Consider the following 24,837-nt stretch of genomic DNA (forward strand, 5'->3'; position numbering starts at 1 on the left):
TACATTTTTTGTAACTTACTGTTAATGACTGTTTGATTTGTTTTGATCTTTCATCTTGAATCATTTTTTCACGGCACCATCAGATCATCTTCATAAAGGTAAATGCTTAACCCTTGTGCTATCCTAGGCACTGTAACATTGGGAGTGGGGTCATGTAGACCCACTAGACAGTGCGCTGAACCTTTTTTCTTCAATGATTTGTGATCTTCACTGGTGTCCATGGATTACATGAAATCTTTCCACCTTTATCCACCTTTGTCATGGTAGGGAGAACACGTCAATGTAAGGGTAGGGTTATCTAAGATAGCACAAGGGGACATTGCATGTCTGCAATATTGATTGTACATATTGGTGAACAACCCTCATCTTTATTCTGTGTGGGATTTTTTTGTATTTGCTTTTGCAGTCAAGGAGGACTATCCAACATTACGTTAGGTGTGTTTGATGCCAGCAGAAGATCTGAATTTGTCTATGCCATGTCTTTATTTGGGCTCTGTAAAGAGCTATCTGCTGGAAACAAAAGGGAATCTGCATAACTGTTCAAATGAGTGATCATCTGGGATTATCTACAATAAGTTTTTAATTGCCTTCCTCTTTCCAACTAAGCCTTATCAATTTTAATAGAAAAATAAGGTATTCAATAATATATATATATATATATATATATATATTTTACACATTTAATGACCTTAGATTTTTTAAAGCTTAAATGCCACTGTATGACTGTTGACCCGGTTAGTTGACCTACACAATAAATCTAACATTAAAAAAGACTACAGAACCATTTAAAATAATTTTCTCAATCCCACATCCTTGAAATGTCAAACCTTAAATATTACAACAAGGAATAACCATGAAGTTAGAAAAAAATTTAGCGATGCCATGATCCTCTACATCAAACTTATCTCTAAGTCCCCAAACAAGAGTATTTGCATTTAAGCAACAACACCATCCAGTGACCAACCAAGGTGTTGCAGCAAACACCAACAACAGCTGAAACTCCAGCACCATGATCTATATGTAAAATGGTAAATGGCATATACTTATATAGCGCTTTCTACCCTCTTTTGAAGGCCCAAAGTGCTTTACAGTCACAGTCCCATTCACCCATTCACACACTCACACACTGGTGGCGACTCCACTGCCAAACACTGGCCCCAACCTCCCACCAGAGGCAAGGTGGGGTTCAGTGTCTTGCCCAAGGACACTTTGACACATGGGCATGCAAGGCAGGAATCGCACCTGCAATGTTATGATCATGGGTCGACCGCCCTACCGCTGCACCACAGCCGCCCCTAATATAGCAATACAGTAAAAAGAACAAATGAAGCTAGCTGAAAAGAAGCCTAATCTCCATGGGAAGTGTAATGACCATAATCATGCATCACTGAAAATTATCCCTTGACCCAAACCACAGAAATTTATTTGGATGCAAAAGCTGTATTATGCAAGAAAAAGCAACGTGACAGGATGCATATTTACAAAAATCAATGCACGTTAGTAATCACACATTGGCATGGTCAGTGTAAACAGGAATTCCCTTTACATGGAATTTAATGCATGGTTGAAAGGCGAAACCAGTGGGGAACAAAATTCGAAATATGGCTGTGCCTCCACAATAGGAAGATGTAAAATTCAGTGATGACATTTAAATCATCAGCTGAAGTAAAGCCAGTGAAAAGAAAATGACAGTGACACACCTTCAGCAGTGTCATCAAAACATGAACGCGCTTAAGTCACTTTGTAGTGGGTTTTGGAACATTGGACATGCTTTATTTCAGAACTTTTCACAATTTATTTAAACATCTCACATATACAAAATAGGTACAATAGACTTTGGGGAGTCATTGTTTCAGAGAGAGAAGAGGCCGCCGAAAACTATTTAGAACTCTGTGAAATTATGTGCTGTCAGTATGAACATTGGAAGTGGGACTGGAAGACTAAAAAAGCATGATGGGGGAAAGAAAACAAGCTAGAAAAAGAACAAAAAAACAAAACCAAACAGACATCAACTTTTGAAACATTCCACCTGCTTAAAACGAGGGAGTATCAGCGGGATACAAGCAGGACTCCTCAAAGGTCAATACAAAATAATACAGCAAAAAAAGTGGTTCGTTCCACAGCTGCATAATAGCACCATAGATCCCTGCTTCAAGTAACTGAGCACCTTCCGAAATGGGACAAAACTTGAAGCATCAAAAGTCTTAACATCTCTGTTGTGGACCCAGCTCTCACCAATAGTATTTTCTTTATGCACAGGCATGAGGTAGTTCAAACCTTTTTTTCTTGGAAATTGTGGTTTTAAACCTCCTCTCTGGAAGATATACAAAGACCACAACGTGATGCACACTTCAGCATTTTTATTACACTTGTTTTATTTTTTACAAAAGGATGACATAATGTCCCACAACAAGGTGTTTTCCCGCGTCCCTTTGGGTGGCTGTATTAATTTGAATTGCACAAACGCTCCTTTCAGTCCGTTCAGTCCTCGCCGATAGTTGCCTATTTTTAGCAAGTGGATGTGCAGACGGAAATCAGCATTTAAAAAAAAAAAACACAAAAAGAAGGGCAGAGATTTGGGGATTTCTTTTTTCGTTCTTTCTCTCTTTTTTTTTTCTTTTGCTGTTAATTTATCACAAGTCTATTCATTTGAAACAGACTGGGCCAATGTCCAAACCAAACTCCTGGTCGGCTTCACCAATGTCCAAAGGTGCAATGTCGAGGATGGGGAGGCGAGATGGTTTATTTGTTCTGTACTCAATAACTGTCTTGCTCCATTCACCAGTGTGTCTCTGCAAGAAAGAAAAAAGTGAAATAAAACTGATTTCTTCAAAACCACACAGAACTAAAATAACACACAGTGAAAAGATACTCACAGTGCAGCCGTCCTCCAGCACGGAGAAGATGAAGCGGCTGTTGCCGTCAGCTCTGAGCTCCACGTCGTTGGAACCTTGGAGCAACACAGCCTTCTTCAGGCTGCCGCTTTCACCATCCATGTAGGCAATGCTGTTCTTGCAGTGGTAGGTGATGTTCTGACTGGCCTGATTGGAAAGCAGGCGCATGAAAGCCAGCTGGGTGGCCATGCTCTGGGGGCTCAGGGTCTCGTCATTGTAGGCAAACTACAGAAGGGAAAGAACAGACGTCAGTTCTGTGGAATGAGTGCTTGCTTGGGGGATGCCAAAGAAGCTTTCCCCTCTCACCTCAGTACCACCGTTGATGGTCTCTCCAAACCAGACATGTTTCTTGTTCTCTGTGCTTCTGTACCAGTTCTTGCGGGCGATGCTCTCAGGGTGGGAATAGATGCAGGTCTCGCGGGTGGTGAAGTCGCAGAAGACCTTGATGGCATCATTTATGCAGCCCTGGTTGGGGTCGATCCAGTAAAATCCTGCACATCAGGAGAAAAACTGAACTTAGACTTGTTTTATTGTTTAAAAAAATCCTTCACAATAAATTGATCTCTTTGTTGTTAGTATCTCAGACAAAAAAAAACTCACCGCTGCTCCATTCAGGATGGCCGAGCTTGATGTCACGACAGGTGCGGGCTGGATTTTTCCTTGATCCCTCAGGGGTAAGCAGGTTCTCGATCTGGGTGTTGAGTGACTTGATGGTGGCATCAACCTCGTAATCCTTGGCTCTCAAAGTGGGCTGATCAGCTCTGTACTCATCGTATCCGCCAGAGACATCGTATCCACCGCCAGCAGGGCCAGGTGGTCCAGGGAGACCAGGAGCTCCAGCAGGACCCTAAAGAGAACGAGAGAATGATTCTGTATGCAGATACAGGCTCAAACTATGCAAAAAAAATTCTGAAAAGAAGAAAATAGTGTAGAACTTACAGCTGGTCCACTGAATCCAGGAGGTCCACGAGCACCAGGAGCACCAATAGTACCATGGGCACCAGCTCTGCCATCTTTGCCAGGAGGTCCATGTGGTCCAGCAGGTCCCTGAAGAAGAGATCATCCCAATACATTAATAATAAGTCTGTCAACAATGGGTTTTCTCACACATTCATGGATCTCAAGAATGTCATATTCTCCTAAATCAACTGCAGACAAAAAGAACATTTCTTATATTCAGCATCCTGAATTGATTTTTCTATGAAAGTGTTGTTGTGAGGAAAGAGAAGAATGCATGACAACTTAGTGACATGTAGACTTAAATGAGAAGCTTAAATAAATGAGAGGAATCAGCTGCCTGAAGGAGTGGCACACCACCTCATATAATTATAGACAACAAAATATGTTGTACTTTTCAGTAGGGGAAAAAAGTTATGTTCACTTTTAATTTTTGTGCAGTTTGTACTTTTTTTTCCTTCAAATGTTCTTTTTTGACTCTTTTGGATTCCACTTACTCTGGGTCCAGAAAGTCCATTTGGTCCAGCAGGTCCAGAGTCACCAGCAGGTCCCTGTGGGTGAGAAAACACACTTGAAGTTCTCTGCCAGCAGCGCAAACTTTGGTTTCGCTTCGTTTTTAAATGGGAATTTTGGACACTTACAGATGGTCCAGGCATTCCCTGGAGACCAGGATGTCCACGCAGACCCTTCATGCCTCTCTCACCCTTGTCTCCAGCAACTCCCTTCTCACCACGAGGTCCAGCAGGTCCCTACAACAGAACAAAGACAAAACTGCCATGAATACTGGTGTTTTCATTCGTTAAACGCAGAGAAAATATTTTTACACTCAAGCCTTTTAATAGTACTTACAGCACCGCCTCTGGCTCCAGCAATCCCAGCAGGTCCAGTGGGACCAGCTGGGCCCTAGGGACAAAGGAGAATAAAAGTATGGATGAGCTCTCTAGGTTATGCATATATGCTGCAAATTATGTTACATGAAAATGTAAAAAAAAAAACAAATTACAGCCTCTCCACGGCCTCCAGGTCTGCCAGGGGCTCCAGTGGGTCCAGCAGGTCCAGGGGCGCCGCCAAGTCCCATTGAGCCAGCGGGTCCAGGCTCTCCACGGTCTCCCTAAGCATTGTGGGTCAGAGAAGACCTTGTTTTATGGGTTTTTTCTGCAAATTAACATGTTGGAAAACGTCTGAACAGGCTTTACCTTGAATCCAGCAGCACCAGGACGACCAGGGGGTCCATCGTTACCAGGGTTACCCTGCAGATGGCAGAAGGTTTTGAAGTTTATGCAAAAAAAAACAATTATTTTTAGTTTTAGGCCGCACGGTTTGCATTGCAGGTGAATTTTTGTTCAAATTTCAAATTTGGTAAAACAATAAACAAAGAATCAGTGATTAAGACAAGATTATACACAGATAGCCACAAAACCAGAGCATCTTTGTAGCAAATATGGTGTTTGTGTAAATGTGTTTGTTCCCTAAAGCTGCAACGCTAATGTGGTCAGAGTAGGTCAACAAAAAATGTTATTCACTCAAATCTAAAAAAAACACTTTGCAAGAGACGCTGCCTTTAACAGCACTGTCTCCAGTGGGAAACAAAACGATTGATACGTTTTCTGTTAAAATGTTTTCTAATATAATTTCTCACTACAGTAAATGAAGTAATGTTTACTATGGTATATGTGTACAAATACAAATCTAAACAGCATCTGACATGACTGCGGTTAAAAAAGCTTTTTTCAAAGAGGGACAGAGATTCAGGAAGAACTATGTGTCAAACCTGTGATAGATACAAATTATAGAGTTGATTTAAAGTTTAAGAAATGTGATTGGCTAAAAAACTAAGTGTTATTCATGTTGAAAACTGCTTTGAGGTTTCACATGGGCTGTTTAAATGAATAAGTTTAATGTTCAGGTAGAAATGGCTCTGCACTTCTTCAATGGACACGTTTAAACTTACATCACGTCCTGCTTCTCCCTGAGGTCCGCTCATACCAGGCATACCAATGTTGCCAGGAGGACCACGAGGTCCTGCAGCACCGGGAGGTCCAGCTCTTCCTGGCTCTCCCTGTGGAGTGATAGAGAAAATTAGTGAATTTGACCTTCTTCCAACCAAACCCTACAGTGGTTGTGTTTAAGGAGCTGCCATTTCTCTTTTTTTTGGCTTTTTCTGTTGTCATGGTGATGACAAAGTCTTTTACAGCAGCTACCGAATAAAACAACAGTTTTAAAGTTGAATGATTTCCCCCTGATGACTAATTGCACTTTAATTTTTTCCTGGTTTTAGTTTTCACATACCACAGCACCAGCAGCACCAGGTGTACCACGGTCTCCTCTAGCACCAGATAGACCAACGAATCCCTGAAGTCCAAGAGGACCAGTGGTTCCAGGAGGGCCAGGAGCTCCCTAAAGAAATGGCCAAACACTCATGTTTAATGGGAACATTTGCAGTTTAAAGGAAAATAATCAATCAAACGTCAGTCATTTGTTATCTCATATCACGCACAGCGGGGCCGGGCTCTCCAGGGGATCCTTTTTCTCCAGATACACCAGGTGGTCCTACCATTCCTTGCTCACCAGATGGACCAGCAGGACCAGGGTCACCACGGAGACCACGAGGGCCATCCTTACCAGCTGGACCAGCAAGGCCTGGTGGTCCGACTATACCCTAAAAAACAGAGGAGCAGAACAAGTTTGTTAAAGTACTCATGAGTGTTAATGAATTACTGCACATTCAAAATAGGTACTCACCGCCTGACCAGGAGCACCAACTCTACCAGCAGCACCAGGGAAGCCAGTGAGACCCTGAGAAGAAACGCAAATAGTTCTTTCAGAGGTCACAAATATTATCTGGTAAACTGACACTCATAGTAGGATAAAAATAAAAAGTCATATGAACAAATAAGCTGATAAAAAATGTAAACATTCTTCCTTTTTAATGGGATATGACTTAAAGACTTCAGATGTGTTGGAGTGCATGTGTGAGGGCTGAAGTGGGCTTAAGGTAAATGATGCTTGAAATCAACAAAGAGTGCGTTTTTGTGTGCATACTTACAACAGGACCGGTGTCTCCACGAGCACCAGGGGCTCCAGCGGGGCCAGAAGGACCCTAGATCCCCAGAAAATACATAAAAATCAAAAACTCTAACTTTAAACAGTCTCTATCATGAAAAATCAACTCTTTGAGCTATTAAGTGTATTATAATGTTTATTCAGCACAAAAAACAACCCCAAAGTGGTATTTCGATTAATTTGATTCGTTCATCTCTATAAAAAACCTGCTCTCTGAACGACAGCCCTTCCCAATCCCTGAAAACAAGATTGTGACGTAACAAATCAAGTAACAGCCTCTTCCAGGAAGAGTCTGTGCTGCCAGCACCGCCCCAGGCTAACACAAACACCCACTTTCTATAGGGAGCTAGCGGTGATCGGGAAAAAGATTTTCTAAGGCTCCACAATATGGACATCCATCTTTGCAAAAGTTTGGATGTTGCTTGTTTTCAAGATCGAAATGTAGACACGCTGCAGAGGCCGGCTCTAGGATGACGTCATGAGCTGGGCAGCGGAGCTTTATCCGTATAGATGGATATAGCTTACTCTGAAAGGCTTAGGAATAGCATGGTAGAGGCCCTTTAACCCTTGTGCTATCTTAGATGACCCCACCCTAACATTGACATGTTCTCCCTACCATGATAAAGGTGGATAAAGGTGGAAAGATTTCATGTAATCCATGGACACCAGTGAAGATCACAAATCATTGAAGAAAAAAGGTTCAGAGCACTGTCTAGTGGGTCTAGATGTCCCAACTCCCATTGCTAAAGTGCCTAGGATAGCACAAGGGTTAAGGTGTATTAACATCAATCTGTGAGTTTAGCCATGTAAAAAAAGGTAACACAGCTGTCTTGTTTTGATGTCTTTTCAAAAGATCCCTGTTCTCATGCGATTATATCAAAGTGTTTGGACTTACAGAAGGTCCAGACTGTCCAGCGGGTCCAGCAGGGCCAGAGGGGCCAGTTTCTCCCTTTCCTCCAGAAGGTCCACGCTCTCCTCTTGCTCCAGGCTGACCATCAGCACCCTAAGGAGACCACCAATCATTTCTTTGTAGCATATATCAAGGTTAAAATGTATATTTGGATATTTTTACTATAATGTGGATGTACTTCAACAGGGCCTTACAGGGGGTCCGGCAAATCCGGGAGGTCCAGCAGGTCCGACCTCACCACGCTCTCCCTATGGGCACCAACAAGCCAGTTACAAAAAGTGCTTTGACGACCCAAAAGTACCACCTTTGATTGAATGCTGTTCTAATGGACGTGGTTTAAAAATGTGAATAAAACAAAAAACTCCAGCAGTTACTTACAGATGGTCCACGGGGTCCCGCAGGGCCAGCAGGTCCAAAAGAACCACTCTCACCCTGCAGAAGAATTTAGTGTCTTAGTTTAGATTCAGCCATGTAATGATTGATTAGTTAAAATCCAAATTGAGCGTTCCCAATCACCAACAACGCTTATATTCTATCGAATTTTTCACAATTAATTAGAAAAATATTGTTACATTTCAGTGTGTTTGTTTAATTTGACTTAGTTTAAATATTTTGGCATTCGATGTTTAGCTGAAGACAAGAAAGAATAGTTCTTAAAATGACCATTAGATGGCAGTGTTGAGACTTAAGAGTTATAGATTTGAAGCTACAACTGGAGAAAGTGTCATTTTTCTTCCAAACAAGCGTTAACGATCTAATGACATTTCTTTTTTCTTTTTGTAGCTTTGGGTGACATTTAAATATTGTTCCTGTGAGTTACTTTAGTCGTAAATAGTGCACAGATTTACCTTATCACCATTGGCTCCATTTGGTCCAGGAGGTCCAGCGGGTCCAGGCATACCCTATTTGAGGACAAGGGAGAAAATGATAACACTAAATTTCAAATTTATTGAACTTTTATAAATATTTTGAAGACATTTTGAATAACATTTCAAGCTGAACAGGGAGGTTTAACCTACGCGAGCTCCATCTCTGCCAGAATTTCCATCAGGGCCTTTGTGTCCAGGTTCTCCCTGTATAATGAAGGAAAAACTCATTTTATGGACTGTGACAAAAAAGAAGTAGTGCACAAAAACACCCATCCAATAATCTGATGATCTCAACGTTACCTTTTCTCCTTTAGGTCCGGGGGTACCAGCTGCTCCACGCTCACCAGGCATGCCTCCAGCTCCCTGGTGTCCTTGAGCACCAGCAGCTCCGGCAGCACCAGGCTCTCCCTGAAAACAGGCCAAGCAATGTTGTTTAACTTTTGTTCCTTTCAACATAGTTTTCACTAAAATGGGTTTCCTCAGTCACCTTGCCACCATCAGCTCCAGGGGCTCCAGCAGGGCCACGAGGTCCTATTGGTCCCTGAGGGCCAGTAGCTCCTGGACTGCCATTGGTGCCACGCTCTCCCTGAAGGGTCACCCATTTATTTAGTACTCATTTTTAAATAGTTTAAAATGCTAATCAAAGCATTCTATTTGAACAACAATTTGAGTTCTAAATACACTAAATAAAAAAATGGTATTGCTTTATTGATTAAAAAACACAACTTTGTTTATATTTGAAGCTACAGAGTTAAATGATAAAACATAGACAGGTAATCTCACCTTGGCACCAGCAGGTCCAGAGACTCCCTGATCTCCTGGGATACCCTACAGACACAAGAAGAGTGTGTTAGAAATTTATGTTTGGACCATTTTCATTCCCTTCCACAAATTCTGTAGTTCAGTTGAGTAAAACATACTCTTTCTCCAGGCTTGCCTGCCTCTCCAGCTGGTCCAGCAGGTCCAGGCAGACCCTGAAAAGGTCAAGTAACAGACATCAGAAGGAAAAAGATCCGTTTTGGGAAGTTCAAGAATCTATCCAGAGAATTACAATCAGCATTTTGCGTTTTTGAGTCAATAAGAAATGACATTTTTTAAAACTCTTAAGTGACGTTTTGCTGCAAATCTTCTGGAAATCCATTCAAAATGTCTTGTTGTTATTGAAGTAAGTAAGACATCCAAACCTGGAAACCAGCAGCTCCAGCGGGTCCCTGTTCTCCCTTCTCACCAGGGGCACCCTGCACAGAAAATCCAAGATTAGTTTTGTTTTTTCTTTATGACTTTTGATAAGAAATATAAGTAAAGTCAATAACTCACAACAGCTCCAACGGGACCAGCAGCTCCATTGTTGCCATCAGGTCCAGGAGGTCCCTAAAGATGACAATAGAAGCAGCTGATGAACTGATATGGTCTTCAGTTGAAAATGTTCATGTATTTACAGCATTTATAGTCTTCCAGCTTTGAGTTTGGATTTCTCGTCTTCATGAAGATTTTACTCACTCTCAGTCCAGTAGGACCGGTGGATCCCCTCTCTCCAGGTTTGCCGGGCTCTCCCTGATGTCAGACAGATGGAGCACAGGTTGTGTCAAATTAAAAACGGAGTTTGTCTTGAACTGGAAACCGTTACGGTCTCTCTTGAGATTCACTCACAGATGGTCCCTTGGGTCCAGTGAAACCAGAGTTTCCAGGCTGGCCTCTTGGTCCCGATGGGCCTGGAGGTCCAGGGCGGCCATCTTGTCCAGAAGGACCCTTAAGGGATAAGCAAAACAAAATCATTTCATCAAATTTTGTTACAGGTGTTTTGAAGTTAGGGAGGAGACATGCATGGATGAGCTTTTTACGAAAAATGAGGTTCACTTACAGCAGCTCCCTCCTTTCCTGGAGGACCAGAGCTTCCAGGGCTTCCTGGGAGACCCTGAAGAAAACAAACTGGTTAGCTGTTAAGATAATTTATCATTTCTGAAAAATAAAGCTAGTCAATCCATTTCTAATACTACTTTGTTTCTGTTTCAGTCTGCAGAGTAGCCTGTTGTTACAGCTTTCAATGAACTGTCAGTTTATGTGAGCATCTGTGACTCCTGAAGCAAAATTAGATCCACCACAGGTAAAGACTCACCCTGAGACCAGCTGGGCCAGGCTCACCAGCACGACCAGCATCTCCAGGGGGCCCACGTGGTCCAGCAGAACCAGTGGAACCACGAGCGCCAGGCATCCCCTTAGATGAGGGAAGGGAGAGATCAACATGATAGAGTTTCTCTATTCCACAAACTCTTGCATGTCCTTGGATGTCATACTCACAATGGGGCCAGTTCTTCCTTCAGATCCAGGCAGACCACGGCTTCCAGGAGCCCCCTAAACGACACAACCAATCCCAGTGACCTCCTGCTGCATAATATCACAGATCTATAATACCAATAGAATATTGCTCACTCTTGCTCCACGGTTGCCAGCAGCTCCAGTTGCACCAATCTCACCAGTTGGTCCTCTCTTGCCTTCCTCCCCTTGAGGTCCTGGGGCTCCCTGAGGTCCAGCGTTACCCTGAGTACGGGGACAGAGTAGTTGAGGGTCATAATTGTTTTTTTTCAGATTCTAAATGGTTAATTTCCAACAAATAAGGAACATACAGGCTCTCCTTTGGGACCAGTGTCTCCCTTAGTACCCTGAGGACCAGGATCTCCCTGCAATCAATAAAGAAGGCCTTTATCAGAAGAGCAAACATACACATCATTGTTTCTGATGACTTCTTTTGTAGGACTTACAGAGAGGCCTCTTGGTCCAGCAGCACCCTGAGGTCCCTGAGGTCCAGGTCCTCCTCTTGCACCAGCAAAGCCAGGAGCTCCACCAGGGCCGGGGGTACCCTTAACAACAGGTGAGACACAAGTTCAGCTAATTTAATCTTTCATGCTGCCTGAACTCCATGTAGAAGGAGCAGACGGCTTTGAATTCACATCTGTCACACTGCTAATCTGTGGATTTTTGTGGGTCACCGAAGCCAACTGTGGTTCTGCACACAGCAAATGTGATCACTAAGCCGCTATGAGTTCATGTATGAAGGGTTTACATGTTTGTTGCAACTTCAGGACAATTTAAATTTTTGATTTCTTGAAGTTGAGTCACTGCATCTTCTTGAAGCATTTTGCCACTTGGATGAGTCCAAAATGTTTCAGGAAGAGAAAACAAAAAGACCAGATGTTCTGACTTATCTTCAAGACACTGACACTTGGAGGAAAGAGAATTTTAGATTAGAATCTTCAGCTAGCTTGTTGTGTTTTGGTAAATAGGGTCTAATGTTTTAACTACCGACCTCTTACCATTGTGAGGTTTGCAATCAAAAAATGAGTGTAAAAGAGTGTCTGGTGTGCAAATACATTTTCCTAATGTGTGATCCCGTCATAAAATGTTTATTGTTATCACAGCAGATACTTACAGCAGCTCCCTTAGCTCCATTCAAGCCATTGGCACCAGGGTTACCCTGTAAAGAAGCACCAGAGGTCAGTATATATAATTCAAAGTTTCTCATCTTTATCAAGTGTTGCTGTTTTACTATTTTTACGGCTGTATAAGAATGCAATAAAGATGTATTACTAAGAAAACCTGTCTGGGGTTGGGGTATCTAGTGTTTCTTTGCAAGTATATCAAAAAAAACTAAACCAAAGACATCAAATCAGTAGAACACAAACTTAGCAGAAAAACTGCATTTTCCTATACTTACAGGGGGGCCGACAGGTCCAACAGCACCATTAGACCCAGGCTCTCCTCTGTTGCCCTGAGGTCCAGATGGGCCAGTTGCACCAATAGGTCCAACCTCTCCCTGTTAATAAACAAAAGACGCCAACCATCACTCCTGGGAATTCTTAATACCTGTTTGAATTGGTGCTGTCCTAAAGCGGCATGCAACAGGAAGTGACATAGCACCCACCTTAGGGCCAGGACCACCAGGGAACCCTGGAGGACCGGCAGCACCCATGGGACCCTATTTTTTTTAAGAGAAAAAAAATGCGTCAAGGTAAATGTCAAAAAAGTCAAAGTATTCTACACTTTTAAAACCGTGAACTCACAGCGGGACCAGCAGGTCCAACATTGCCGTCAGCACCACGAGCACCAGCAGGCCCAGCAGGACCGGGACGACCCCTCTCACCAGCCAGACCGCGTTGTCCCTGAAGAAGAGATGTTTGATGCTCTCTTAGGCTCTTTTCATCACATCCTGTGCTCACATGAAGTGATCATTCTGTTGTGTATTTTAAGAAACGTACAGCCAAGCCGGGACTTCCAGCAGCTCCGTGGGCACCGGGTTCACCCTAGAAGACAGACGGATATGAATGAAATAAAGATGCAGGGGGAGTCAAATAAACGAAGACAGCATGCTTCCAGCAGAAATAACCTTACTTTAGCACCAGCAGCACCAGGTTCTCCTTTACGGCCATCCAGACCAGTGTAACCCTAAAACACAGAATCACAGTGATGCTGGAGGATATGTATAGACCATCATATCACAAAAAAATAGAAAGTAAAAGTTGAAAGCATCTCAACAATCTAGGGAATAAGAAAAAATGATGATGCATCTGCTTTTTAACTTCTAGTAACGATGCATCTGTAACAGACCTGTGTTCAGAATCTCCAGTGAGGACACGTTTTTAGTCTTTAGTGTGGTTTTATAGGAAGCTTTTTCTCCCTGCAATCCAGTAATTTTCAAGAAACTAAAAACTTCAAAGGCTGAAGGTTAACTCTGTAATCAAACAGAATGCTGTTCTTGGTAACACAGCAGACTGCTCTGCGGTCTGTTTGGGAGCATGCTGGTGGACTTTGGGAGGTTCATGCCAAACAGAGCAACGAATGGACACTCACTCTGTGTCCCTTCATTCCTGGAAGTCCAGGGGTTCCGGGGAATCCACGAGCTCCCTAAAAACGAGTTACAGAGGTGCTTTAGCTGTCGGCCGTTTTGTACCACAATTCCTTGCTCTGATGAGGATGCCCTACCTGGGGGCCAGGGGCTCCTCTGTCTCCAGGCTTGCCAGGTCTACCATTGTTACCCTACAAGACAACACAGATGACCTTTGAGCACCAACATGCAGAATCCAACAGGAGCTGTGAATAATTCAGAGATAAGGGTTAAAAAAGAGATCAAATCCTTACATCATCTCCAGCTTTGCCAGGGGGTCCAGGGGGGCCACGGGGCCCAACAGCACCCTGTGAAGGAGATATAAAGTTTTAAAGTCTAACCGGTTCAGGATGGCAATGTCTGAGAATTACTTGGAAGATAAACTCACAGCTTGTCCGGGCTCTCCAGGCTCACCAGCGTGTCCTGTGTGTCCCTGAGGCCCCTGAGATGTGGAAACATTGCATTTTTAGTCAAAATGTATATTTAAAGTCTACTTTGATGCAGGTTTGTCATAACTTACAGGGGGTCCAGGAAGTCCTGGGGGTCCTCTGGGACCAGCCAAGCCCTGATAAGGAGAAATACCGTACAATTATCCAAATAAGTCAAATCCAAAACTTGCTATCGTCAGAATGCTGAAACAAACAGAAATGTCAGATATTGGACTTATGAAACAGAATGCAATGTGATTTAAAATCCCAAAAATCATTGTTTAAAATGTTGATATGAGGAGTTTTTGGTTTCTGAAAGTGGGCCAGTTTGAGTTATCGCGCGGGGAGGCAGAGGACGGCCCTCACCATGGGTCCAGGGCCGGGATCAGGGGCTTTTGCGCCATCGTACTGAGCAGCAAAGTTCTGTTGGAAAGACAAGAGTAAGCTTGTAGTTAATACGACTCTTAGACAATAAAAACAGAGAATGGAAAAGCTGCAAGTTACTGTAAAGGTTCCAAAAGGCATTTTTTAGCAGCAGTGCTAACAGCTTATGAGAAAATTTGCAGCTTTTGTAAGAAAAAATGTAGTTTTTCGATCAGGATTTGTGGATTTTGCACTTTTTACTCTCTGTTTGGCAAACTATAGGATGTTTCTGTAGCAGTAAAGCCGGCAGACTTCAATGCATAAAACATTTGGTGCCTAATCAGCCTGATTTGTATTTATTCAAATTTAAGAAATCTTAGCCAAGATGTTTGCTTTACATGACACAGGCCTAAAAAACAACAACAACCAGCCAGGCATTTTTGAGCCACTGTGACACTAAAAACCCTTTTCAGACTTACTCCTCCAAGTCCAGAAGGTCCAGGGGGTCCAGGGGGGCCAGGAGGGCCAGGGAATCCGGGTTTGCCGTCTTTTCCGTCTGGGCCTGGAGGACCCTTAAAAACATGCAGGATAATTGAAATAACCTTGCTTGAAACTGTTTTTCAGCATGAGAACCCTGAAGGCATCTTTACTTAAATTTCACATTTTTTGTTTATTAAGTTTTTTCTTTTTTAAATTGTACTAAGAAGCTAAAAGGAAACAAATTGTTTCCAAAAATAAAAGGGACTATAAGTCATGTCTGCAGCTCACCGCTCCTCCAGAGGACGGGTCAACTGTGCAGAACACATTTCACTCACTTATGTATAGCGACAGCTAATAAGACTTTAACTTTAACGTTAACTTTAATTATGTGCGACCAAAAACCACATTTAGCCTTGGACGCACTAGATATATGTGCAGGCACTGCAGCGATGTGCATCTCTTCCGCACGTATTACACGAGGCCAACTTCAATTTCCATCCGTTTCTGTGCTTGGTCGCACATAAATAAGACTGAACAACATTAACCTTCCCTGGAGTACTTTATCATCATGAGTAATGTAAACAAGGGGGCGGAGCCTAGTGGGGTTAATGGGTCAGTTGACGTCAGCAAAACAGAGGTTTTGTTGAATCCTCATAACTGAACATTTGCTGACACGTGCTTTCAGATCAAAGGCAGCTCAGCTTACCCTGTCACCTCGAGGTCCTTTGTCTCCTCTGGGGCCCTGCAGCACAAAACACACACAAGGTCACACCACAACACACAGCAGATGGCTCGGTTTATTGCTTTGCAGCTCAATCTGTTGCTCCGGCAGAATAGTTTGACTCAATCAGGCGACTTTATAATCGGGTAGCCTCACTGACTTTTCGAGATGGACTCACAGTTTGTAATAAAAAACACAGAAAAAACCTGAGATTACAGGTGTCAAACAGCACACATAAAGCATCACACTGTGCTGAGGTTTCAAAAAGATACATTTACGTTCGGTTTATACAGCAAATTGCTAATTATACTGAGGTTCTCACTATTATTTTTCTTCTGTGACCAACTTTTTTAACAAGCAAATGTGTGCATGCGAATATGTTTGGGACAATAGTCCCAAACATCTATCTCAAAATGAGCAGGATGTGTGTTCGTACACATCAACATCTGCACAGATGTGCCAGAAAACAACAATGGTACCATTCCAGACTAAAGACTCTTGAGATGAATAACGTCCTCGCATGACACAAGACACTAAATGGGGTATTTTAATGATGCTGCCGATAGAACTGCAAACACAAAGTTCCCTTCAATCTCAGTTAAAAGCAGAGTGTTTCAAGCTAAATGTATTAAATGTTTTGTTGGTGTCTTTCTGTGTTTTTCCATTGATCAAATCCTGTTTAAATTGACTGGTCTGAGAACAGATCTTTGACCGTATCTTGTCAAACGGCGGAGCAAAGAGAGATTCCAAACTGACCCAGAACCAGCTGTTCAGGCAAACCCGCCTGCTCTCCCTCTCTGCTGTCCTCAGAAAGGATCCTTTGTGCCAGGGCCCACGGGGGCCTCTGCATCAAGGTTTTAGCTTTCAGACTCCAGCCAATAGGACCCTCACCTATGTGTGCACAGGAAGGGTGAAACTTTGCATGAAATAACTCAGTTCGGACTTAAAAATCCCTGAATGAAACACTCTGCCCTGACTGAGATTGCGGCGACGGGTCATCAGCGACCAAGAATCCTCTTCCTGAGATGTTTTGGAGGAAAATATGGCTTCTAAAAATGGTAAAACTGCTCTTTTTAAAATTGTTTTAATAGTTGCATGCATGTGTACTGACCGTCACTGCAGCATTGTGGAGATGAAGAAGAGGAGGCAGAGGAGAGAAGGGGGGAGAGAAAGAAATAACTTATTATATTTAATAATCACATTTGGGATAAAAGCTGGAAAAAAGTAACACATTTTCAATCTATTTGTAATTTCATTTCTCATCTGAAAGTTATGTTTTTCCCCCTTTTCTTAGTGTTTAGAAAGCACGTGAAGACTGGCTGTATTGTCGTGGCACTCAGCAGAAGTCAGACTGAAAGCATTTTTTATCTAATAAGTTAAAACAAACTGGAGTAAATTAAACATTCCAGCTATCACAATGAATTCACGTTGCAGCGATTTTGGAAAATATATCCATAACTGAAGTAATCCATAATATTTTAGCAAACTCAGAGACACAAAACCCTCCCACTCTGTTCATTTCCTAAAATTCATTTTCTGTCCAACATGTCTCAGCCCAGCTTGAAGTGTTGCTCAGGGCCGTGTCTATTCTGCACTGTAACTTTGGTCAGAGAGCTTCAGTGGATCTCAGCGCTGCAGCATTCCTAATCTTAAGTCTCCATCTACTAACAGGCCTCAACAGGTACCTTATGCCCCTGGGACTAGAATAGTCTGCTTCTACAAACAAGAACCGGATCATCTGTGATCACATTGCACTTTGGGAAAAATGGAAACATTTGTGACTATGTTGGTTTTTATTGTTTGTTTCTGCAGTAATTCTATTGTCTGGTTTCCACAGATGATAAACTTCATCTCACATCTGGACTGTTGCAGACAATCTGTCCTGGATGACTCTGGACTCACAGCTGGGACCTCTCCATGAACTCTCACTTGTTGCTTGTCATCTAGTCCACAAGGTGGCGCACTTTCATCTCTGACTGTCCTGTCATTTAATGTTAAAGATTACATTTATTTTTAACTAAATTTTAATGTCGTGGATTTCAATTTAGTTTAATTTTAATTTTATACTGAAGGTTAAAAGTGAAGAAAGCTACAAAAATGCGATTTAGGAAGATTCAAATGTTTAAATATATTGTTTTCTTATTTGTTGATATATTTATAGTATTGAAGGGGAGAATGAACACTGGATATTGTAAGACAGCTAAAAACGTAAAGAATAACGTGAAAAAGTCAAATTGGTACCAAGTTGATGTTCGCACTCATGGCCACTAGAGGGCGACATCACAGTTTCCTATGATAAAACTCCATTCTTTGGACGTTCAGATGGAACAATGCGTCCAACGCCCCACAAAACTTTTCAAAAATCTTCGTTCTTTGAGAATATCCCAATCTGCCTTAAATGGAAACTACCCAGCATGCATTAATAACCGTGAAAGGGATCAACGTCTCACTGAGAGCGTTTTCCTTCCCCAGCAGCTTCTCTCTCGGCATCTATTCATATCGTGGTTGTATCCTTTGAAAAAAAGTGAATAATCCTCTGCATGAACTTAGTCCACTGAGTTTTATTGAGAGGCGCTAAAAGCCTTCTTCATGTTGATCATCACTGAAGTCCAAAGAGCCAAAATCCTCAAGCTGTGGGATTCGCAAAAAAAGTCAAGAAAAATCCATCAGAGAAAAAAGACATTTGGACTTACATTGACATGATGTTAGGTATGAAGTTACTGCAAGCAGCAACAGAATCCGGGTATCCACAAAGCTGAGCATGTCTATGCAGACATGCAGACTCCTTGTGCCGCTGAGCCCCTGTATCTAAACCACCTTCAAGCAGGCATACAGTTGTGGTGACACGAGTAACTCCAAACTTTGCCGAAACCTGCTGCCGTGATGCTGGAACAATAAAGATGTATCAGGCCTATTTATACGGCAGGAGGGTCCCTGGTCTGCGTGTCAAAAGTCAGCCCACCGACCAATGAGAGAAGAGAAACCCAATCTGACTCCCATCCCTCTGCAGATCGGAGGCAGTCATGTGGTTCTGCGTCTCCCTGCCTTCTCTCCACCAGGACGCGTTTGGCAAAGCTTTTGGCGATGATGACGAGTGCAGCGTTTTAATTAGATCCATTCTTTTTGAGGACGTGGACAGCGTCGAGCTTTAAAAGGAAGATGAAGGCCTACTTTTTTCTCTGTGCGCTACCGTCAGTCTGGATGGAGTGCCATGGCTGAGTCGTGCGTAAAGTGTGCTACACTTTTTGCGCACGACGGTGGGCTTTGTTGGGGACAGAGAGGATGTCATCTTTTTTTTCGGTCCACGTGGGAATTAACGGAAAGCTTCTACTTAGTGGGCTGTTTAAAGTTTAGCGTGCTTCAGTGGAATTACAAAGAAAACAAAACAATGCGCAAAACTTCACCGGAAAAGACGTACGATTTTCCATTGCACTGAAAGACGTTTCAGGGAATTTTTCTCCACTTTTGGGTTGCGTGCGTCTGTCTAGAATCCATTTCACACAACTCAAATGATATTTATTTGGGTTTTGCACCCCAAAAAATAAAATAAAACAGAAAATTCAATAACAGCTTTCAATTATCACTTCCACCACTTTACTTAATAATTCCCCAAATCTGTGAACGTTTAAACAGTCAGAAAAATCCACCCAAAGCAAATTTTAAGTCCTCCGGTGGAATGCAGGGCTTTTGCACAAGAACTGCAGACAGTCATAAGGCAGGTGTGTAGTCACTTCGTCTCTCCCTGAGCTGCTCCTGCCTGTCCACAGGACCAGACATGTCTCCCACTCTACATTCAGAGTGGGCCTCATACTTAATTCATCTTGTATCACAGAGAAGAGCATTAAATGTAGCCCCAACTTGAATGCAAGGATATATACTTAAAGATTTGATCCAGTTGGACAAAAATAGCATCAACATGTGATTTAGATTTCACATCGTTTGGTGCATCCGTCCATCTTCCAAACCCTTTTAATCCCTTTTGGGGTCATGGGGTTGCTGGAGCCTATCCCAGCGACTGTTGGATGAAGGTGGGGTACTTTTTGGTGCAGAGTTGTGTGAAAATGATCCCTTCCTTATGGAGAAAAGGGGCTACATTTTTTATCTATTTTTATTAGGGAACAGGCTAGACCCAGAAAATACCAGTTTACATCCTAGTTCTGTTCTCGGGGAAATCCATCCTCAGGTCGTTCCTTTTGCTTTAACCAACGTATTTCACCCCCTCTCTGTCCCCCTCCCAAAAAAAAAAAAAAAAGACACCGGTGCTGGACACTCCCAACAATTTCACCTCAGCTTTGAACTGAAGTCAAAGTGGTACAGAGAGAGGGGAAACGATGGTGGAAGATGGAAAATTATTGGTGTCACACAGACTATTTGAGCTCCTGCTTAGTGCTGGAGGTGAAGCAGCTGCAGGAGCAGATAGAGTGGTGTAGAAGATCAAAGATGGCTGCCAAGATCCTCCCCATCTTTTTTTCATGATTAAAAGCCATGAGGAGATTTAACACTTCCTATGTTAATTAGTAGTACAAGTAGATGAGAATATCATCAAAAAGTTGTCTTCAGTCCAGACTCTCATTACCTATTTGGTAAGATAATCCAATTTATCCATCAAGTCAAGTCATTTGCTGGTGCTGATTTTTAAGGTCAACAGAGCAGAAGGCGAGCGATTTTATGGTGACATTGTTTTTTTTTTTTTTTTTTTTTTTTTTTGTCAAAGTTGGCTTATGCCCCAAAGTACAAATAAGCACCACATTATAGGCAGCAAAACCTACCTGACCCAAACCCCACAGGGAGTTTATTGTGTACAGTAGAGAGAGATGTGAACCATTTAGGCTGTTATCAAAGCTAAGTTAACACTTGTGCTATCCTAGGCACTTTAACATTGGGAGTTGGGTCATCTAGACCCACTAGACAGTGCACTGAACCTTTTTTCTTCCATGATTTGTGATCCTCACTGGTGTCCATGGATTACATGAAATCTTTCCACCTTTATCCACCTTTGTCATGGTAGGGAGAACACGTCAATGTAAGAGTGGGGTCATCTAAGATAGCACAAGGGTTAAAACATGCGAACCAAGTTAAACTAGATCAAAATTTGACCAATCAGGGACTGGTATTTGGTAGTGACCAATTGATGTCGTTCCTTTCAACTCACGTGAGTACCAATCGTTTGAAAATTGATCACAAAGGAGAAATGATTAATTGCGGTTTGTGCTCGGCTGGAATGATATGGCACCAAGTCTTTTATTTATTGGAATAGAGCTGAGAAAGAAAAAGCCTGGCAAAGATTCATGAGATTCACACAACCTCCACATTTTACCAAGACTAACAAATGTATATATGCTCTACAAAACAGTAGAAAAAGAAAAAGTGTGGTGTCCAGTGTGAACACCACGGGCTACATGCACGTTCAAGAACCCGCGTTTAGTGCGTTTTTGAACCAACGTCAAATCCCCGGTGTGAGCGTAGCTAAACAGTGATGAAGTCTAACAATCTGTAGGAAAACACCTTTGTTCTTTTCTTTTTTTTGATAGATTCATTTAGACTTTTCCGAGACACAAACTTGGACTTGAAATGATTCTAATCTGGGTGATCAATAGTAAAAGTTTTAATTTTTTCTTGCTAACTGAATTAACTTGTAGCTCTGCTGTGTGTTATTTATTACACCTGTAACCCTGATAGATTTCCAAGCTTGACCAAGTTTGCACAACAATCATCACAGAGTCATTACCAGTTTTGGTTGGTCTAAATGTAACTTCTGCAACACCTTTCTTTTGAAAAAGCTCCAGGCAGTTCTCAGAAAAAAGACAGGCTGCATGGTTTAACAGGCATCAACACACAGTAACAGCATTTTTCTCCTTTCTGACTGTGTAGCATGCAGAGCATGAAGCAGGGATTTTGAGAGCTCATTTACTCAAGTGCCTGAAATTATACATCACCTCAGTCCCGTTTGTGACGTGTCTCTGTGTATTTAACCCCCCTCCCTTTGTTCTGTATTTCCCTCTATTGCAAAGTTTTTTTAATGTAATTTCAACATTGTCTCAATCAAATGTTAGACAAAGATTTTGTTTTTGAGAGTTCAGCTGCAGGGAAGAAGGAACTATTCAGCTTATATTCAGTCATTGGTCCAAATAGAAGTGGATCTTACATTCTGAAAAGAAGAAAATGTGTACGTTTTAATTGCCAAACTTATTATTTTACTATCTTTTCATCTAAATCTGAGACAATTTCAAAGCGGAAAGAAGTTAGTTGTCTTCAAAAATCAGTTTTTAGATGAGAAAGAAATGGAGGATCCCAAAGAAAATAAAGGCATAAAGCATGGAATCAAAGCAGGGCGCCTCCCTTTGGCTGGACCCATCCCACAGTCAGATTTGCTTCTGTGTCCACATGACTCACAGTCTGGTCAGCAAAGGCATAATAAACGTGACAGAAATATCCCCAAACAATGTCACCAGAGTGCACAGCAGGCAGTTAATTATAACATAGAGCTAGGCTATGGTTTGAGAGAAAAAGGACAGCCAGTCTAACAGAGAAGCAAGTTTCTGTCGACATTAGATCCTTTTTACTTTTCAGAACTCCCTTCGAATGAATTTGAGGTGTTGGGTAGAGGAACTGACACAGTATCTGCCGTGTCTGCAAGAAACCGAGGAACCTGTCAAGACAGAAAAGTCCACAAACTGTAAGAGCACAAAGAAACTGAAAAAATATGGAGAAGGACATTTTCATGAACTGAAGGAAATGGCTGCACGGTGGAGCAGTGGTTTGTGCTCATGCCTCACAGGTTCAATTCCCGGTTGGGATCTTTCTCCGGTTACGGGTTAATTGGTTTCTCTAAATTGTCCCTAAGTGTGCCTGTACGTGTGTGCTTGTCCCTGCTACAGACTGGAAACCTGTTTAGGGTGCACCCCTCCTTCAGCCAACAGAAGCTGGGATAGGCTCCAGCAACCCCATGACCCAGAAAGGGATTCAGCAGGTTCTGAACATAAATGGATGGATGGATGGGGGGATGGATGGAGGGAGGGAGGGGGGGAGGGAGGGAGGGAGGGAGGGGTGGAGGGATGGATGGAGGGACGGAGGGATGTATGGATGGATGGATGGAGGGAGGGAGGGAGGGAGGGAGGGGTGGATGGAGGGACGGAGGGATGTATGGATGGATGGATGGAGGGAGGGAGGGAGGGAGGGAGTGATGGATGGAGGGATGGATGGATGGATGAATGGATGGATGGAGGGAGGGAGGGAGGGGTGGAGGGATGGATGGATGGAGGGAGGGGTGGAGGGATGGATGGAGGGACGGAGGGATGTATGGATGGATGGATGGAGGGAGGGAGGGAGGGAGGGAGTGATGGATGGAGGGATGGATGGATGGATGAATGGATGGATGGAGGGAGGGAGGGAGGGGTGGAGGGATGGATGGATGGAGGGAGGGGTGGAGGGATGGATGGAGGGACGGAGGGATGTATGGATGGAGGGATGGAGGGATGGATGGAGGGAGGGAGGGAGGGAGGGGGGGATTGAGGGATGGATGGATGGATGGAGGGATGGAGGGATGGAGGAAATGTTGGGTCACATAAAAGCTCTGTCAGATTGGAACAGGCTTGAACATCTTTTATGAAGAATAAATTACACTACGGGATGTTTAGATTCCAAAATAACCGACTAAACTGAAAGGAAGCTCAGTAACGCCAAATATATAATGTTGAGACATTTGCACACAGTTAAAGAGAATGTCAGGCAGTGTTTTGTCACCTCAAAGTTAGTTTAATTGAAAGAAAATTTGAAATTAATCTCAGAATTTACACAGATTAACATTAAACAGATAACTAGATGGATAGAAAACTTTTAATCCAATTTCAAACAGAAACAAAGACATTTTCATGTCTATTATTTTCTTAAACTGGCGCCATGAGGACAGGAGAAAAAGCTTATTGGAAACACCAGGACAATGGTGTGAAACATAGCAGCAGATCTACAAACAACAAACAGAAGAGCAAAAACATAAAAAGTTCTCAACTGAAACCTATGAGAAGACTTTAGAAAACCTTACATCTGTTAAAACAAGCAAACATTAAACATTATAATGTCATCATAAAGAACATGGTCAGGGTTTGTTAACAATAATGAGACATATAAACCATTGAACTGTTGGGGATTAAATGATGTGGAATCTTTGGGAACAAATAGTTTTCTTAATACAAAAAAGAAAAAAAAGAAAAATCAAATACTCTTTTTTTATTCATCATTTAAATGGTCAAGTATTTTAAAAACTTTAAAAGTTAAAGCTTTGAAATGTTTTTTATCTCTCTCCATGTTTGACGGATTACTATTATAAAAGAATTTTGAATTCTGTTAGATTTGCATGTTTGTGTTGGTCCGTCACTACAGATGCTGCTTTGCAACAATGTGAATCTTGATTAGTTGCATGACCACACAGATCCCATATCATTATCACATTAATCTGTAACCCTCATAAACAGCACAAAAGGATGTGAAAACGCTAAAGTGGCTGTGAACGGGTCTAAGCAGTCACCTCTGACAGAAAGTGGGTGGTTTGGAATCAGCTGTGATTGGAAGAAAGGCAAAGGAGCTGCATTTGTGCTCTTCAAAGGGTTAAACTCAGCCGTGGTGTGTTGAGGACAGTGATCCATTCCACATTACAACACACATGAGGAACACATTGAAGGGAGTTCAGCTGTCTGGAGCCCCCCCGCCCCCCACCTCTCTCTCTGAGGCTGGTTTACTGCAGCTGTATATCATTACACATCTGGGGAAATTCACAGTGAAAACATATGAAGAAGATCCAAACTGCCTCGACTTCAGTGGAAAGCAAGGTTTTGGATAAGAATTGACAAAAGAAACATATTTTGCATGAAAATGTTTTCTTTTCTTTTTGAAAGGTGGGGGCATAGAAATCTTGGGTGTAAAATCCAGCGGAGAGTGTTTAGACTTCAGGAGAAAAAGTCATGGTGAAGATGCAGAACGGTGAAACTGTTGCTGCTCCTCCCACCATCCTTCTTCACAAGCTCCACCTCTGAGGTCCTCTGGTTTCTTCAGCTTTGAATGTGTCATGTCGGATTTCAGGAGGAGGAAACCTGCAGTGTTTTCGTTTCCAGCATGGAAAGTGTTCTCTCTTTGTGAACTCAGATCTAGAACCCTGAATTCAATTTCTCTCTGATTTAAGCCCTTTCTTCATTTACTGGTTACGTAAGGACCCACTCTGGGATAATCTTTTGATCTATTTTAATTGTGCTATCTTAGATGACCCCACCCTTACATTGA

General features: G+C 42.4%; 1 protein-coding gene across 1 annotated transcript; it reads right to left on the reverse strand.

Annotated features, from left to right (window-relative positions):
* Window positions 1–1,740: 1,740 nt before the first annotated feature.
* Window positions 1,741–18,468, reverse strand: col1a2 (collagen, type I, alpha 2). Its single transcript, XM_078954955.1, has 50 exons — window positions 18,258–18,468; window positions 17,763–17,764; window positions 15,550–15,585; window positions 14,843–14,935; window positions 14,367–14,423; window positions 14,093–14,137; window positions 13,961–14,014; window positions 13,827–13,880; window positions 13,671–13,724; window positions 13,539–13,592; window positions 13,080–13,133; window positions 12,947–12,991; window positions 12,752–12,850; window positions 12,613–12,666; window positions 12,406–12,504; window positions 12,121–12,165; window positions 11,453–11,551; window positions 11,318–11,371; window positions 11,124–11,231; window positions 10,992–11,045; window positions 10,810–10,908; window positions 10,555–10,608; window positions 10,344–10,442; window positions 10,194–10,247; window positions 10,011–10,064; window positions 9,878–9,931; window positions 9,614–9,667; window positions 9,477–9,521; window positions 9,181–9,279; window positions 8,994–9,101; window positions 8,844–8,897; window positions 8,673–8,726; window positions 8,203–8,256; window positions 8,019–8,072; window positions 7,810–7,917; window positions 6,898–6,951; window positions 6,594–6,647; window positions 6,349–6,510; window positions 6,141–6,248; window positions 5,803–5,910; window positions 5,048–5,101; window positions 4,855–4,962; window positions 4,701–4,754; window positions 4,493–4,600; window positions 4,349–4,402; window positions 3,834–3,941; window positions 3,495–3,741; window positions 3,201–3,385; window positions 2,877–3,119; window positions 1,741–2,792 (listed from the first exon to the last, which is right to left on the reverse strand). The coding sequence occupies exons 1-50, from the start codon at window positions 18,325–18,327 to the stop codon at window positions 2,646–2,648; spliced, it is 4,068 nt and encodes a 1,355-aa protein (XP_078811081.1). The 5' UTR covers window positions 18,328–18,468; the 3' UTR covers window positions 1,741–2,645.
* Window positions 18,469–24,837: the final 6,369 nt, after the last annotated feature.

This window comes from Oryzias latipes, chromosome 11, assembly GCF_053564925.1.
Source record: "Oryzias latipes strain Hd-rR chromosome 11, Olatipes_Hd-rR_3.1".
In the NCBI taxonomy this organism is placed as follows: Eukaryota; Metazoa; Chordata; class Actinopteri; order Beloniformes; family Adrianichthyidae; genus Oryzias; species Oryzias latipes.